Here is a 13,390-nt window from a genome sequence, read left to right on the forward strand (position 1 = left end):
CCCATGTACTGTGATTACTTTCCTCTTTTCTCTTCTTCAGCAATGCAGCTCCGGCTGCAGCTCTGCCTTTGCTGGGTGTTGCCATTGCTCCCATTGCCACCATGGCCTCGTGCCCTCTCCCACACGGCCCCACTCCTCACCAGGTGCTGCACAGCACAGTCTGAAGCTGTTTGCCATTCCCTGGGGTGCTGCTGCTCCAGTTGGGGATGGAAGGTTGCGATCCCTCCTGCTCCTCCCACGGGTCCCATCTCGGGGGCTCTGGGGCTTCCCGATCTCTTTCACTCCTGACCTTCCCCCCGTCCCACCTGTGTTAGCCTCCCATTTGGGACTGTGGCTTTGCTGAGCTCACTGTCACCAGCACATGGGTTGCACCGGCACTGTTGGTGCTGGTAGAGCTGCAGACCCCGCTTGCTCCGTTGCCTGCAGTGAGGCTGAGGCTCTGGGTTCACTCCCCATTGTTGGCCCCAGTGTTACATGCCATGTCAGGTGCATCTTAGGACCAGCACAACCAACGCACAGCGCACTGACAAAGCCAAGCGTTCTGAGCACCTCCATGGAGCAGCTGCTGCGGCGCAGTTGGGGCCGTGTTGTATTCTGGGGGCCTCGGGGGTTGGGTCCTGAGCGTGGGGCTCTGCATCCCCAGGGATGTGAGGCAGAAGTACGGCTTCGTGGCCCAGAAGGTTAATGATGCATCGCTCAGCCGCTCCCGCTGCCTTTTGCTGCTCCCTCGTTGCCTCTGCTGTTTTATTTATTTATTTGTGGCAGTTTCACAGATTTCCCTTCTGGGTGACTCTGGAATTAACTCGATCAATGCACGCCTGATGAAGCAAAATGTGAATTTCCCCCGCAGTCAGGGCTGACTCAGGGGCTGCTCCGCGCAGATGAAGGAGCGGCCGTGTGCGCTCTCCCAGAAAGAGGTCGTTTTTGCCCTCAGGGCTGCAAGCATTGCTCGGAAATTCAGAAAATCACCCAAACTTTGAATTTCAGATTTTTATTTCGGTGCCAGCCTGCTCCCCACCAGAGAGCACCAAGAGCTGCTGGGGGTGGTGGGTGAGGGACGCTGCCATCCCTCTCCTGATGCATCCCCTCCTAGCAGAGCTTTCTGCTTCCCCTGCTGTAAGGGTGGGAGGGCTGAGCACAGAGCTGTGACCCCCAGTGGAGCAAAGCCCCAAAGATGGGGCGGAAAAGGAGCAGGAAATAAGAAAATAAAAACCATAATTTCTGCCTTGTCCTCAGCCCAGGCTGTGAGATGGGCTGCAGGAGGGAGAAGGTGTGGGGCTGGGTGGGATGCGAATGGGCTTTTATGGATCACAGCGTTGTGAAACCTTTTTTAATGTATTTCATTTTGTCTTATTCTTTTGTTGATGTATTGATTCTCCTCCACTCCTCAGCCCCATCCCAGCCCACGGTGGGGGGAGGAAGGGGTCAGGGCTGGGGGTGGCCGCACAGAAAGCTGCTGTCTGGGCACTGCTGTCCCCCCAGGTCCCCCCCGTCCCCATGGTGTTTTCTTTAAAACAGAATATTATTAATACCCGCTCTATTTTTACCTGGCAGCCGGAGCTCACAATGGTGCGGGGGAAGATGCGAGGCAGCCGGCAGAGCTGAGCCTGGGGGCGGCTGCGCTGCACGGGGAGGCGCGGGGGGGTTCCACCCAATATAGCAGCGGAGGGGCAGAGCCGGGGCACCCCGAATCCCACACCTGTGCACAGCGTGGGCCATAACCCCCCACCCTATTGCAGCACTCAGGTGCTCCCCGTGCCCCGTCTCCACGCACGCCGTACCCCCCCCGCGCTGACGCTGCTCTCCCTCTGCCCCCAGGTCCCTCTGGACACAGCAGCCCCCTCCTCGCATCGCTGCCGATCCCCGGGCGGCCGCTGCACTCCCCGCTGGACATCAAACACTTCCTGACCTTCCGCCTCAACGGCGCATCCCCGCTCAACCTCTTCCCCAACTTCAACACGGTGAGTGCCTGCGGGGGGGGGGGAGGGGGCAGTTCCTCCCCTGCACCTCCTGAAGATCCCTCTTCCAACTCGGCCGGGTGATTTGTGGCCTAATTGCAGGGCAGCACGGCTGTGCCTTGTGCCTGTCCCTCCACCAGAGCAAAGAGTGGGGTGAGGGGACAGCGGTAATGACCCCCCCCCGGCTGGTTCCTGCCCCATCTGCTGCTCTTAGAAAGCAAAATTAAGAAGGTGGTTTGTCTAAACCAAGATGGATGGGTTTGCTCCCGGAATCGATAGTAATAAAGTAGCTGTGGAGAGCGGTTTTTGGTTTTGAAATAAATAAAGGGGAAAAAAGGAGGAGGGGCAGCTCAGGGGCAGCTGTGTGCGTCCCAGAGGGCTGAGGTGCGGCTGCAGCTTCTGCTTCTTCCCCCCGCCCTGCACCGATCACTGATTCTCACCGCCCTTCTGTCAGTGCTCTGTGATTAAACGTGCTCCGAAGGTGCAAATTATCACCGAGATCTTCAAAGTCGGCCGTAGAAATGAAGTACCAGATCTGTGCTGCTGCCGAGTGGGGCTCAGGCACCCAGCTCCTCTAAATCGTTTTGAAACCTCGGCTTCCCTGCCTCTCCCCGTGCTGACAGGCAGGCGCACATGAGGGGAGGGCGTTTCGATGCCATTACCATGGCTGCTCTTTGTCTGTGTTTGTTTTCATTCATTGGGGTCAGGATTTAACTTGAAGCAGACTCCGTTTTGCTCAGTGTTTGCTTGCCCCCATCTTGGCACGTGCTCTGCAGAGCTCAAAAAAACCCGAAGAAATTGGAGAGCCGCTGCCGGAGCCGCGGTGCTGTGCGGGGCTGAGCCCTGAGCGCCACGCGGGGCTGCAGGGGAGGGGGCAGAAGGGCAGCGGTGTCACAGCGGGCTGCGTGAGCGCCGTGCTCAGCCCAGGGCTGCCGGTGCTGCTGGGATCAGCAGGGCTGGGTAACCTCACCCCTCTGCTGCGCAGGGCAGGAGCTGTTTGCAGCCGAGCTGCGCTCTTGGAGCGGGTCACACAGCTCTCATGAACCCAGCAGATGTTTTACTCTGGAGCGAGCAAAACCTTTCTAAACTGAGCTCTTAAAGCAACAACAGGAAAAAAAAGAAAGAAAGAAAGAAAAAAAGCCTAGCACAATGCAGAAGGCACATTTCATGCTTGAAAGGCACTTTGCAGCCCTTGCGATGCTGCAAATCCGCCAGAGCCAGCAGCGCCCTGCAGACAGCAGAAGACGCAACCCGAACCGACGCTCCGTCCCCACGCCTTCCCGCGCCGACCTCGGCGGCCGGCAGGAAGTTCGGCTCAGAGATCTCTATTTATACCGGTAGGAACACAGCGATAAAGAAGGCAACCTGAGTCGCTGAGGGCTGGCTATAAAGCCGTGCCCGACCCATCTCTGCTCTGCGTGCGGCAGCCGGGCGCTCCCAGGTAGCGCTGCGGAGCTGAGGGCAGGGATGCGCCCGCAGGAGCCGGTAGGAGCGCAGCACCCGGATGCAGCGGGGTCCCTGGGGGGGGGCTGCTGCTGGTTGGAAATAGCAGAGTGGAGAGGAGCTGATGGTGTGTTTGCGTTCCGTCCGAAGGGAAGGACAGAGGCTCCCGGGGGGAGCTGAGGGCGCTGTGGGCAGCACTGTGGTGCGGTGCCCCGGATGCCCTTTGGAGATGCGGTGCCTGCAGTCGTTCGTGGGGAGCGGGGAAGGCCACGGAGCTGCGCAGCCGCGTCTGGGGGGCACAGAGCGGCAGTGCCTGGAGGGAGCTGTGGGGCAGAGCGGAGGCAGACGTTGGATCGGTGCTGAGCACTGGGCAGGTGGGAGGAGCAGCGAAGGGCTCTGAGCGGCCCAGCAAGGAGAGGGGGCTGCGGTGCTCCAATGTGTGGGACAGAGCAATCACCCCCAGTACTGACGCCAGTGGGGTTCCCTTACCCAAAGCATCAGAACAGAAAGTGAAATTCCCTGAGAGGCTGCAGTTTAGTGTTAATTAACAGGAAATGGCTGACACATAGCAGCAAGGACCCCTCCTCGCTAAATACCGACTTCTCTGGCACTCATCCCTGTGGGAGGGGGCAGAACGGCCTCTGATCAGCCCCATCCCACAGCCCAGAGCTGCACAGGTTGGGGCTTTTTTCCCATCTGTGCCTGGAAGAGAAGGAGCTGCAGGCTGCAATGTGGCTGCCGGGTGCAGCAGCATCTTCACCATCTGCAGACTGCTCCACTTCGCCACTGAACCCCAAATCCTCTTCATTTATATTCCAGATAAGTGAGCAAAACCTCGTAGCAAAGAGGCTCTTCATTAATCACCCGCCTTCACCATTCTGCTCACTTCTGGAATGGAATTTGGGGTCTTGATAATGGCTCTGTTGTCCAGGCATGTGCCTCGAAGACTGATGCACCTGTCTCAGCAACTAAATAGCTCTGCAGAGAAATACGATCGCCTCAAACCCCGGCCTCCACTGACAGCAGGACTCAGATAAGATAATCTTCCTATGCCACGGGGTAGTGGAACAATACTTGCATTATAGATTATAGCCACGCTCCAACAAAGAGCTTATTCTTATTTCCCCCCCTTAATAAATGCATTTTGTTTAAAACAATTATGGCTCCTCGAACAAGTTTGCTGGCTCGGCGGAGGGATGACGCTGAGCACTGGGGAGGGACAGGAATGGTGGGGGCTGCCTGGGGGCTGTCAGCACCCGCACGCATCGGCCCAATGGCAGCCCCTGGCAGCAGCCCCCGCTCTGCCCTTGAATGGCAGTGAGGAAAGACGCCGCTCCCAGCAATCGTTGGAGCTGTTCCCCATGCAGGTGTCCTGCAAAGTGCTGGGGCTGCAGGGGCTGCTGAGGTGCAGTGCAGTTGGTAGCATTGTAATGGGACTGTGTCAGGCAGAACGTGCCTTGTGGGGACGGGGGACTGGCTCTGCACGGGCAGAGTGACACCCAGTGACAGCCTGTCACACCCAGCTTCCCTCTGCCAGACATCAGTGGGCGTTTGGGCCCTGCAGCTCAGTGGGGTGTGAAGGATGGTTCAATAAGAGACATAGAAAAGTGATGATACAGAGCACCCCGTGGAGAGGCCAGAAATAAGGTTGCACACACAAGGTCATGAACGTGAAGGGAGCTCACAGGTTGATCCTTGGGCCCAGGCTGTTCCTGGAAGCCAGGAGCCCCCGGTGAGCACAGCGGCGCAGCACTGCAGCCCTGGTGCCAGCCCACAACACCCCGTGCTTCCCTTTGCAGATGGACCCGGTGCAGAAGGCCGTGATCAGCCACACCTTTGGCGTGCCTGCCCCGCTCAAGAAGAAGCAGTTCATCTCCTGCAACATCTGCCACCTGCGCTTCAACTCCGCGGTAAGTCGGGCTGCGATGGCCTGCTGTCCCTCAGCTCTGCCATGCGGTGTCCCTGCGGCTGCAGCTCTCCCTTCTCCCATTCCCATTTCTGTCTTCCTGCTCCCCGTCATTTTGTGCAGCTCTGCTCCCTGCTGCCTTACTCCTGTGTTTGTGCTCCAGCTGTGTCATCAGCTCATGCAGTTCCCATCTGCTCCTTGGAGCTGGATGCGCTCTCCCTGTGCTGGCCTCCCAGCACTCTGCTGCACAGGTGGTTTGGGTGGTTTTTTTTTCTTCCCTAAATCCCTTCATTCAAAGTAAATCAACCACCTTGAAGAGGGAAGGAAGGAAACGTTCATTGATCCCTGCAGTAATGAATTGCACGCAGTTGATCTTTTGTGGTGAGAACTGATTAAACAGTTGGAAAGGGAATTCTCATTCAGATCCAAGCAGCACCTGGAGAAGAGGTTCACAGCAGCAGCTCAGAGCCCCTCTGTGTGTTAATGGGCAGATCCGGCGACTGAGCTTTGCGCTGCTGGGCTGGCGCTGTGCTGTGCTCTGCCCTGGCCACCCAGACACCCTGAGGGCTCCCATCCCTGTGAGAAGGGGATGGTTTGGAGGGATGGTTTGCAGGAATGAGTGGCTTCAGAGAGGTCATAGTCAGCTGTTCTACTCATCTGTGCTGCTGCTCCATCACGCGCAGGGCTGGGAATGAGGCAGAAGGCTCTGACTGTGGTTCATCTGCTCGAGCCAGAGCTGCTCCCACGGCACCCATGGGTGCTGCACCCAGCGGGGAGCACTGAGCTGGCTCCGAGTTCCACTGCTGCACACGGAGAGATGGAGAGATGGGCGCCGTGTGGCTGCGCTGCCTCAGCAGAGCCCCGCTGCGGGAGCTGCTCCTCCAGCCACAGTCAGCTTCTGCCGGCTTAATTATTTTGCCTGGCAACCGAGCGGCGCGGGGAGCGGCTTTCTGCTGGGAGGAGCTCTGCCGTTCCAGGTGCGGGATGGCGATGCTCGCCGCAGCCCCCCGCGCTGCTCGCGCTGACCCCGCGCCCCGGGCCGCTCCTGCGCTGCGCTTCCCTCGGGTTCCCCGGCCCGGGGTGACGGCCGTGTGCGGCCGCTGCATGCTGACCTACTTGCGCTGCGGCCCGGCCCCTTCCGAACCGCGTTATCTGATGGAAGTCGATTGTGTTTGCTAATGAGGCTCTGCTCGGCCCGTGCGCTTGGATGGGCCTTTTTTCTTTCCCACGGACCCGCGCCGCCCGGCTCCCAGCCGCCGTTCCCTGCCCTCGGGATGCGGTGGGCAAAGCTGCTCCCCGGGCGCCGGGAGCAAATTAATCCGTGCTGCTCAGCGGCAGTGTCTTAATTCACGTTGGATTTAGCTTCCATAAATTGCCCAACTGCGGTTGTTTTCGGCGACAATGCAGCATTGTCTGTGACCGCTCAGTACACCAGTGTGTGGGTTCCTCTCTTTGTGGATGTTTTTATCTGCTCCGTGCAGGCGTGGACCCATCGATGTGCACTTCATTATTCAGCGTTCTCTGGGAGAAAGGAGCCCGTGAATGTAAATTGCATGTTAGATGCCCGCTGGGTTACAATGGGAGATGTGTCCTCCCCACCGATGCGTTTTTTAATTTTATTTTTACAGCTTGCCGTGCATTGTATGTTTCTGGAGCCATGCATTTATCTGAAGGCTTCTTTCAGAAGTGGCTCGGTGCATTTAATCAGAGTGGGATCCTTATCTTGGCCTTGCAGTGCAGCGGTGGCTTAGCACAGTGATGCCTTGAATGCACGTGTGTGCAGAGCGGTGTGAGAGGGGAAAAGAAGCTCTGTGCCACAGCTGGCCAAGTGTGTCACATCCAGGGGTGGGTGGCACTGGGCGCTGCGCAGCCGGCCATGTGCTGGGGGCTGTCTGAGCTGTCCGTCTGTCCATCTTTCTGTCCATCTGCAGCACCGATGCAGTGTCCCCCTCTGTCTTTCCCACAGAACCAGGCAGAAGCCCACTACAAAGGCCACAAGCACGCCCGGAGGCTGAAAGCCATTGAAGCCATGAAGAGCAAGCAGAAGGCAGTGGGGGCTGTGGGCAGGGACAGCACGGCCGACTTCACCCCCAGTCTGGAGGGTGGTGAGGATCCCAGCGGTGCAGGTATGGGCAGGGCTGCAGCGCAGCCCCAGCGCTGTGCGATGACCTTCTGCTCCTGGTGGTGCAGCAGGAACCCAACGCACTTGGGGCAGCACTGTGTGCCCGAGCTTCCCTCAGCCGTCAGCTGCAGAGCGCAAGGAGGGACGGGGATGTGTGAATGTGTCACAGGCCTGCTTCCACCTCGGGGTCACAGCCTGGCTGCGGACAGAGGGCAGTGCTGGCTTGTCCATGCACTGCTCAGTGATCTGCAGCTGAAGTGTGGCTTTGGTTTCAAGTTATTCTGTGTTTGCTTGCTGCTGGGTGTTGGGATGGGAATGCTAGGCAGAGGCTGCACTCAATTGTGCACCTGCAGCACTGCACGCTGTGGGAGGAGCGCCTTGAGCCCCTGCCTGGGGACTGTGGGTGGGATCCGGCCTGCCCCTGTTTGCAGCTCCCACCCTGTAGTGCTCTGGAGCTTTCCCCGTGTTTGGTCTTTCTGGGTGATGTTTATAAACACAGACAATGGCTGTGGCAACAAAGTCTTCCCTGCCCAACCGCGGAGTCTGCAGGTGCCTGCACACACCCTCAGGGCTGTTGCAGATAAAAGCTGTGATGCAGCACCGGGGCAGAACCCCCCGCTCAGAGCAGAGAAGAGCCTCTGGGCCAGGCTCGGGGCTGCTGCCTGAAATCCCCGTTCAGGAAAAGAGAGCTTTCGCCCCCGGCTGATTTCTCCTCCCTCCCTTCTCCCTCCCTTCCCGCCAGCCCCCCCCAGCGACCCCAAGGAGGCGGACGGCGACGGCCCCGACGTGGCGCTGCCGCCCGGCTCCGAGCAGCCGCCCGCAGAGCTGCCAGGCAGCGCCGCCCCGCTGGGCTCCCCGCCGCCCTCCGAGCCGTCCGAGGCCGCGTCCGACGCCGCCAGCATCACCTCCTCGGCCGCGCACGGGGCGGAGGCGCAGACGGCCGAGTCGGGCAGCAGCGGCGGCTCAGCGCCCGACAGCGAGAAGGAGGGCAGGAAGGGCAAACAGCACCTGTACTGCCCCACGTGCAAGGTGACCGTCAACTCGCTGTCCCAGCTGGAGGCTCACAACACGGGTAAGGGCAGAGCCCGGGTGCGGGATCCGCGCAGAGCCACGCGGCCTTGCGAGTTAATGAATGTTGTTTTCATTAAAAAGGTTGAATTAAGGTGGCTTGCAAACATAAGCGGCGGTGTTTTACCTACGCTGCGGCTTAAGAAGTGAATTCTAGCAAGATCAGAAGCTCCCTCATTGTTCGTGTAGCTTAATTAAAGACCTTTTCAGATAGACTTATTGAAGCAATTGGAGGCCGCTTTGTATTCTGTTGCAGTTCAGCCCTAACCTGACAGCAGTGGGAGTGCCAGGACCTGCCCGGAGCCCGGGGCTGGGCGGCCTTTTGGGAGCCACGCGGGGAAGTGAATGAGCCCCACAGCGCGGCTCCCCCGACCGAGCCCCCAGAGCCCCCCCGCTCCCCCCAGCTCCGCAGTGCCGCAGTCTCTGCAGCGCCGGCTCCATCTGCACGCGATACTCATCCCGAGCAGCCCCGATCCTAATGGGGGGAGCCCCCCCGCCGCAGCGGGAGCTGGGAGCCAGCAGCCCCCGCCGCAGGGCTTAGCTGCAAACGTGTCCTTTGGCTTTTGTCAGCTCCGGTTACAAAGACGGGCGCTGATTTGAGGAGGAAGAACAAACAAACAAAATGTTCGCAGGCTGCTGCTCCGGCTGTCACGCAGCGCCGAGCTCAGGCTCCTTGCTTAACGCCTTAAGAAATAGAAGGAATTAGCGGGAGCTTGAATTACCTGCCCTCGCTGGGAAGGGGCGGACGCAGCGCGCCGCCCCCAGGTGTGCGGGATTTGGGGCCCTCCTTCCCTGCCCCCCGGGGCCACACTGAGCAAATCCCGGCTCTGTGCCGGCACCGCTCTGACCTTGGGCGCAGCGCAGGTGCTGTGCTAATGCTCGGGGATGGCGACGGCTCCCGGACGCGCTGAAAGCAGCCATTTCTCCAAAGGTCTGACGTGTGGAAGGAGTTGGGGGGAGGCATCTCTGGAAGCGGCTGATTTGTGGTCTGGAGCTTGGCAGGGGCTGGGAATGGGCTGCTGCATCCCAGGATGGGTTGGGACGGGGTCTTGCTGCAGAGGGACAGAAGGTTTGATGTTTGCTGAGCGCCTCTCCGTCCCCAGGTGCCAAGCACAAATCCATGCTGGAAGGACACAGCGCCCAGCTGCGGCGCGGCCGGGGGAAACTGCTGGCCCGGGCAGGGCACAAAGCCAAGAGAATCGGCAACAAGGGCAGCATCAACATCCAGAACAAGGCGTTCCACTGCCAAGTGTGCGAGATCTACGTGAACTCCGAGACCCAACTCAAACAGGTAATGGCACTGAGCCTCAGCTGTGCGCTTCCCCTGGGAAACGCAGAGCTTCGGGGAGCATCTGTCAGCACGAAGCCCATGGGAGAGGAGCATCTCTTAAGTCCTGGGTTTTATGGGACTCATCCCTTTGAAATCCCTCCCTTAAGCCAAGGGGAATCTGCATGTGTTCGCCATAACCCTGTGGGTTTTCTCTGCTGTGTGGATTGGTGGGGGTCAGAGGGCACCAGCTGTGCCCGTGGTGCCCATCGCTTGGCCCTCGTCCTCTTGCAGCACATGAGCAGCCGGCGGCACAAAGACAGGCTGGCCGGGAAGCCACCCAAGCCCAAGTACAGCCCCTACAACAAGCTGCAGAAGAACGCTGCCCTCGCAGTGAGTATTCTCAAGGTATTTGTCTCCCAGCAAATCACCCACCTGCTGGCTGCCTGCAACACCCAACTGCATGACACATCTCCTGCTATAAGACACACTGTTGTTCTCAAAGCCTCCGTTCCTTGCACCCCACGGATCCCATTGTGGGAGGATTGTGAGCTGAGAGGAGGCTCTGGTTTTCCTTCTTGTGATGGAAAGCACAGGGAGAGCTCAGCCCTCTGGCAGCAGCATTCTGAGCAGCTGCGGTATTTGGGGTCCTTCCACCTGGCTCACATTTGGCAGCTGATTGAATGCCTGGGGTTGGCATAGTTCAGCTGAACCGAGCCCAAACGTTTATCTGCAGAGACCTGGGGCTCCCTGCCTGGTGTGGCGGGGAGCTGGCAGAAATACCAGCCTAGGAGTCGGGGAGCAGCAGGCAGGGGGAGCCGGGGCAGAGTGTGGGGCTGGGGCCTCCCAGTGCTGGGGCTGCGCTCTGTGTTTGCTGCAGACACCGCAGGGCTGCTGCAGGGGCTGCTCTGAGCTGTTGCAGCCATCATGAGGTCTCCTCTCCCTCCCGCAGTCCAAGCTGGCTCTGCAGAAGCACCTCACCAAGACGCTGGCGACGCGCTTCCTGCCCAGCCCGCTCACCACAGCTGTGTGCGCCATGCCTGGGCCTCTCGCCCTGCGCCCGGCCGCTGCCACCACGCTCTTCCAAGCCCCGATCCTCGGACCAGCCCTATTCCGAACGCCTCCAGCCCATGTCCGCACCACGCCGGGCCCCATCGTCTTTGCACCCTATTAGAGCCGCTCGCCGGGGTCCATCGGCCGTGCCATGGGGCTGCACGGGGCACCGACTGCTCTCCTGGCTGATGGGAAACCGTAGCAGTAGGCATCGACCCAGGCTTCCCCTTTGCTTCCAGCTGGCTCCCGTTGGTGTGCGACGCTCCGCCGGAGCCCAGCCCCACCGTGCCCCCCCCGCTCCCCCCACCCATGCTGGCCCCGCAGCAGTTGGGCCATGTGGGGTGAGGATGGTGCTGAAGCCACCAGGACCTTGCTGTGCTTCTTGTCTGCCTCCCAGTTCCCAGATCGAGAGGAGAGGAGAGGAGCTGGCTGGTCCCCCGGGGGTGGAGCAGCCCTGGTCCCCGCTGGTCTCATCTGTCCCACGCCAAAGAGCCATCGGCCATGGTGGTCACATCCTCACTCCGAGAGCAATAGGCAAAGCCTGGGACTCCCTCCTCTGCCCTCTGAAAGCACACAGCCTTTCTCCCAGGCATCCCGAGAAGCACAGAATTTGGGCACAGGCTCTGCTCCCATCTGGTTTGCGCTCCCTGAGGTGGGAAGGAGAGGACGCTGTGCTCTGAGCCCTGCACCTCAGTCCCACCCCTGGGGGGACAATCCCGCCCCTACCTCAGGGGAGATGCTGTGAGGCTTCGTGAATGTCCCCAAAGCACTTTTGGTTCTCCAGAGGAAGGCGCTGTCGTTGCTCACCATCCACCCCATCCCCATTAGGAGCTTCCAAGGAGTTTGTGACTCTGCCAAGCGAAGGCGTCCTGGCAGCCCAGACAATCAGGGAGGAAGGAGCAGGCGCTGCCAGCCTCCCTCAGATGCTCTCTTTTCACTGTGCTCAGAAGGCCCAGCGAGGACCTGGTCTGAAAACTGTATCTGCAGCTCTCTGCGTTCCCAGTGCTGCTGTAAATAGAAACCTGCAGGAAAGTCACAACCCAAATGGACCTCATGCCGGAGTGACGACCCACCCCGATCTATGCAATCCCACGGGAGCAGCTGGCTCGTTGTTTGCTGTCTACATTTTTGGTGCTCAGTCTGTAGGGCTGGGGGTGTTGTTTGGAGCAGAAAGGACACAAAGCAACACTCAGCTCTGTGCAGGTGGTTCCTCTGCCGTGCTGCCCCCTCCCATCCCCAGGCCGGGTGCTGGCACAGAGACCTCTGCAGCATCCCGGCATGCGGCTGTGTTCTTGCCCAGCCCTTGGGATGAGGTGGTTTTGCACATCTAGGAATCCACACGCACAAGCGCACATATCTGACATCTTGGCCATAAGCAACACGTGGATTTCAGGAGGATTTTGCCCAGTGTGCACCACCAGTGCTCAGGATGAGGTCTTGGAGGCATACGGGGACCTGCTGCCACCTAATGCTTCTGTTCCCAGAGCTGGGAACCTCGGGTGACAGCAGGGACCGCTGCATGGAGGGAGCAGCCGTTGGGTCCCGCTGGCACAGAGCTCAGCTCCCACATCCAGAAGGCATTCTGCTCACACCATGGGCAGTGCTCAACCATGGAGTGCTGCTGCTGTGTTTTCTGTGCAGAAGAGTACAAACGAGCATGTGGGTATGGATTTATCTGCTCAGGGCATCTCCCTCTACCTCAGGGAAGGACGGGGAGAGAGGGCACCAAGGGAGGGGGGATCATGTATGGAAAGATCGTAGCCACAAGGTCCTGAGGTGGCGGGGAGGCCTGCTTAAGAGAGCAGCTGTGGGTAGAAGGCTACTGCAGCAGTGGCCTCAGCAGGGAGATGGAGCGGGGCCCACCAGCCTGGGGGACACGTGTGGCCCAGACCAGGAGACAACCCCACATCTCCCAGGACAGGACGGGGGCTGGCTGGGCCCACAGGCAGCAGGAGGATGTGGCTCTGACAGCATCTCAGTGCCAAGCAGCCTGCAGCCACCCAGGCCCCCACCGCCTCACTGTGCTCTTCTCCAGGCCTCCTCTCAGCTCTGGCTGCAGCGGTGGCCGTGCTGCAGCCTGCAGGAGCAGCTGGGCACCACTGGGTTGCTTCCCCTGCAATTCGTTTCAAAAAGCCTGTGCTGGAGCCAGCAGTGGCTGCTCCTGTCACCTCTCCACCAGTGGAGTCCTGATACACTCCTACACTTGGCACTTTAACCCTTGAAAGCCATTCCTTCTAATAACAATAATACTGCAGTGAGCTGCATAAGATCATCCTGCCTCTATCGCATCCCCTTCGCCTCCACAAACCCCTCCCTGCCTCCGTGCAATCCAAAGCATTTCTGCCTTTGACTTAGCATATGCTGTGCTAGATAGTAGGGCATAGTCCATAGCGCTCAGTAAGACGTGCCCCTCTGTAAATAACCTTGGAGTGATGTGAAGTTTGATTCCAAAAAAGAAAAAAAACAACAAAAAAGAACACAGAAAAATGGAATAACAGACTCTAGGGACTTGGCCAGTACCCCTCCTGTAATGTTCATTGTATATTTTTGATGTACTATAACTGTTGGGGAAA

General features: G+C 59.3%; 1 protein-coding gene across 3 annotated transcripts in view; it reads left to right on the plus strand.

Moving 5' to 3' along the window:
• The window catches only part of ZNF385C (zinc finger protein 385C), a 52,385-nt gene extending 39,420 nt beyond the window's left edge, over positions 1 to 12,965 (plus strand). For 2 of the 3 annotated variants that reach the window (XM_048926799.1, XM_048926801.1), the window contains 7 exons: positions 1,819 to 1,961; positions 5,201 to 5,311; positions 7,274 to 7,433; positions 8,172 to 8,501; positions 9,601 to 9,788; positions 10,059 to 10,172; positions 10,717 to 12,965. In XM_048926799.1, the coding sequence (XP_048782756.1) occupies positions 1,819 to 1,961; positions 5,201 to 5,311; positions 7,274 to 7,433; positions 8,172 to 8,501; positions 9,601 to 9,788; positions 10,059 to 10,172; positions 10,717 to 10,938 (1,268 nt within the window). In that variant the 3' untranslated portion in view covers positions 10,939 to 12,965. The remainder of the gene's footprint in view (positions 1 to 1,818; positions 1,962 to 5,200; positions 5,312 to 7,273; positions 7,434 to 8,171; positions 8,502 to 9,600; positions 9,789 to 10,058; positions 10,173 to 10,716) is intronic. The other variant, XM_048926800.1, reaches the window with a different exon arrangement.
• Positions 12,966 to 13,390: the final 425 nt, after the last annotated feature.

This window comes from Lagopus muta, chromosome 25 (genome assembly GCF_023343835.1).
Source record: "Lagopus muta isolate bLagMut1 chromosome 25, bLagMut1 primary, whole genome shotgun sequence".
Lineage (NCBI taxonomy): Eukaryota > Metazoa > Chordata > Aves > Galliformes > Phasianidae > Lagopus > Lagopus muta.